This window comes from Oncorhynchus tshawytscha, unplaced genomic scaffold (genome assembly GCF_018296145.1).
Source record: "Oncorhynchus tshawytscha isolate Ot180627B unplaced genomic scaffold, Otsh_v2.0 Un_contig_10596_pilon_pilon, whole genome shotgun sequence".
Lineage (NCBI taxonomy): Eukaryota > Metazoa > Chordata > Actinopteri > Salmoniformes > Salmonidae > Oncorhynchus > Oncorhynchus tshawytscha.
In genome coordinates, this window is record NW_024609096.1 from 8235 (window position 1) to 12500 (window position 4266).

Below are 4266 nucleotides of genomic sequence, written 5' to 3' on the forward strand. Positions count from 1 at the left end.
CCTCCACATTGACTCTGTACCGGTACCCCCTGTATATAGCCTCCACATTGACTCTGTACCGGTACCCCCTGTATATAGCCTCCACATTGAGTCTGTACCGGTACCCCCTGTATATAGCCTCCACATTGACTCTGTACCGGTACCCCCTGTATATAGTCTCCACATTGACTCTGTACCGGCACCCCCTGTATATAGTCTCCACATTGACTCTGTACCGGTACTCCCCTGTATATAGCCTCCACATGGACTCTGTACCTGTACCCCCTGTATATAGCCTCCACATTGACTTTGTACCGGTACCCCCTGTATATAGCCTCCACATTGACTCTGTACCAGTACCCCCTGTATATAGCCTCCACATTGACTCTGTACTGGTACCCCCTGTATATAGCCTCCACATTGACTCTGTACCAGTACCCCCTGTATATAGCCTCCACATTGACTCTGTACCAGTACCCCCTGTATATAGCCTCCACATTGACTCTGTACCGGTACCCCCTGTATATAGTCTCTACGATTGTTATTTTACTGTTGCTCTTTAATTACTTGTTACTTTTATTTCTCATTCTTATTCGTATTTATTTTATATATATTTTTTAAACTGCATTGTTGGTTAGGGGCTCGTAAGAAAGTATTTCACTGTGAGGTCTACACCTGTTGTATTCGGCGCCTGTTGATCAATAACATGTTATTTGCTTCTATGAGCCGTTCTGGTTCAGAATACTAACTTGACTTACTTACTACCCCCAGGTTGCCAGGGTAACCTCCCCCAGCCAATCAGCAGTCATGGATGAGATGGATCTGCCCCAGATGAAGAAGGAAGTGGAGAGTCTGAAATACCAACTGGCTTTCAAGAGAGAGAAGTCCTCCAAGACAGTCACTGAGTAAGTCAACTAGTACTAGACTACTACTACACTACCACTACTACTACTGGTACTACTACAACTACTACTATTACTACTACACTACTACTACACTACTACTACACCACTACACTACTACACTACTACACTACTACTACACTACTACACTACTACAACACCACTACACCACTACTACTACACTACTACACTATTACACTACTACACCACGACTACACTACTACTACACCACTACTACTACACTACTATAATACTACTACTACATGACCACTACACTACTACTACTATTACTACTACACTACTACTACACTACTACTACTACACTACTACACGATTACACTACTACGCTACTACTACACTACTACACTACTACTACACTACTACTGCACTACTACTACACTACTACTACTGTTACACAATAACTACACTACCACCACTACTACTACTACTACACTACTACTACACTGCAACACCACTACTACTACACCACTACACTAATACTACACTACTACACTACTACTACTACTACTACACTACTACTGCACAACTACTACTACACTACTACACTACTACTACACTACACTGCTACTACTACTACTACACTACTACATTACTACTACTACACTACTACACTGCTACTACTACTACACCACTACACTGCTACTACTACTACACTACTACACTACTACTACACTACACTGCTACTACTACTACACAACTACTACTACTACTACACTACTACATTACTACTACTACACTACTACACTGCTACTACTACTACACCACTACACTGCTACTACTACTACACTACTACACTACTACACTACTACTACACTACACTGCTACTACTACTACACAACTACTACTACTACTACACTACTACATTACTACTACTACACTACTACACTGCTACTACTACTACACCACTACACTGCTACTACTACTACACTACTACACTCCTACTACACTACACTGCTACTACTACTACACAACTACTACTACTACTACACTACTACATTACTACTACTACACTACTACACTGCTACTACTACTACACCACTACACTGCTACTACTACTACACTACTACGATTTTAAAAAAATCTTGGCCGACCGAAAGTCTTCTGTTCTTTTGTCCAGTCGATTGGTCGATATTTTTAAAACGTGTATTTTTCCATTTATAGACACCCCCTATGTGTTTAAAAAAAATCAACTATATGCATTGAGCTTATCTGATACTTTAGACTTCACGTTCGCTGAAATAAGACACAAATGACTCAAGAGGGAGCCAGAGATCTAGATAACCAGAAGAAAGAAAAACAACCTTAACCTGACCCGATTATTCTCCTCCCACTCCTGCTGGCGTTAGCAGATTCTGCCATTACTCTCCTGAAGTTGCCGGTAATAGGTTAGCAGATTCTGCCATTACTCTCCTGAAGTTGCCGGTAATAGGTTAGCAGATTCTGCCATTACTCTCCTGAAGTTGCCGGTAATAGGTTAGCAGTCGGCAACCTTTCTCATGTTGAATGACCTTAACGTTTCTACCCATCTGCATGCCAGTTATGGTTTTCACACATTTCTGTGGAAAAGTTTCATTTCATTTATAATAACGTCTTCATATGTCAAAATATATTGTAATGTGGAAAATCTAAATTATATCCAAAACTAAATTAAAATGATACTAACCTAAAAAGGTAACTTCTATTGCCAACTATGGTGAAAAAAATAGTCTACATAAAGCCAACAAATAAAAACATTGCAACCTGCAGGTAGAAAATATCCCGATAAAAAATAAAATATTCTATAAATCACATTGGCTTCATATGGCCTGTCTGCAACGAACTTGACATATTGTATCAACTATTAACTTGAGTCGGGGACAAGTAAACATATAACATTGTATAAAATATTCTGGGTCTTCAGAGTTTCCAGACACAGCTGTCGGCTAGTTGAGTAATGGATAAGAAGCCGTGCTTGACTTGGCCAGGAGCTGAGTACCTTCACCTCAAATGTTCTACTGCTCGAGCTCCTCTTCCTCTTATAGAATATTATCTCAATGTTCTACTGCTCGAGCTCCTCTTCCTCTTATAGAATATTATCTCAATGATCTACCGCTTGAGCTCCTCTTCCTCTTATAGAATATTATCTCAATGTTCTACTGCTCGAGCTCCTCTTCCTCTTATAGAATATTATCTCAATGATCTACCGCTTGAGCTCCTCTTCCTCTTATAGAATATTATCTCAATGTTCTACTGCTTGAGCTCCTCTTCCTCTTATAGAATATTATCTCAATGTTCTACTGCTTGAGCTCCTCTTCCTCTTATAGAATATTATCTCAATGTTCTACTGCTTGAGCTCCTCTTCCTCTTATAGAATATTATCTCAATGTTCTACTGCTTGAGCTCCTCTTCCTCTTATAGAATATTATCTCAACGTTCTACTGCTTGAGCTCCTCTTCCTCTTATAGAATATTATCTCAATGTTCTACTGCTTGAGCTCCTCTTCCTCTTATAGAATATTATCTCAATGTTCTACTGCTTGAGCTCCTCTTCCTCTTATAGAATATTATCTCAATGTTCTACTGCTTGAGCTCCTCTTCCTCTTATAGAATATTATCTCAAAAGTATTATGGAGCTCCTACACCTGAATATAAAACAGTTCCGGAACCCAAAAGGAGTTCCGGAACCTATTCCAGTCCAAGTCAACCACTGATAAGAGGTAATCAGGTAGGGCTATTTTATGATGTTTCCACTGGATCAGAGCATGAAATGTTTCTCTTCCACTCTGAGTGGTTATCGAAAGGGAGAGAGCTGGAAGGATTTTTCAAATACTTTGAGGAACTATTTGTAATTCTCAATGGATGTAAAATATTAAAATAAAAAAATACTTTGTTTACTTGCTGTTTTGAGGTGAAGAAAACATTTACTTTGAGAAGCTCCACAGTTTATTAGTGGTGGAGATTTAAAAACAAATCTAATTTTACTTGTCACAGTCACATGGTTAGCAGATGTTAATGCGAGTGTAGCGAAATGCTTGTGCTTCTAGTTCCGACAATGCAGTAATATCTACAAGTAATCAAACAATTTCACAACTACTACCTTATACACACAAGTGTAAAGGGATAAAGAATATGTACATAAAGATATATGAATGAGTGATGGTACAGAGCAGCATAGGCAAGATACAGTAGATGGTATCGAGTACAGTATATACATATGAGATGAGTAATGTAGGGTATGTAAACATTATATAACGTGGCTAGTGATACATTTATTACAGACATTTTTCCTTTATTAAAGTTATTAAAGAGTTGAGTCAGTGTCAGTGTCAGTGTGTTGGCAGCAGCCACTCAATGTTAGTGGTGGCTGTTTAACAGTCTGATGGCCT

At 39.0% G+C, this 4266-nt stretch overlaps 1 protein-coding gene across 1 annotated transcript in view; it reads left to right on the plus strand.

The window, feature by feature from the left end:
* Nucleotides 1–754: 754 nt before the first annotated feature.
* The window catches only part of LOC121844272 (guanine nucleotide-binding protein G(I)/G(S)/G(O) subunit gamma-13-like), a 12714-nt gene continuing 9202 nt past the window's right edge, over nt 755–4266 (plus strand). Inside the window, exon 1 of the mRNA XM_042314196.1 lies at nt 755–884. Within this exon, the coding sequence (XP_042170130.1) occupies nt 787–884 (98 nt within the window). The 5' untranslated portion in view covers nt 755–786. The remainder of the gene's footprint in view (nt 885–4266) is intronic.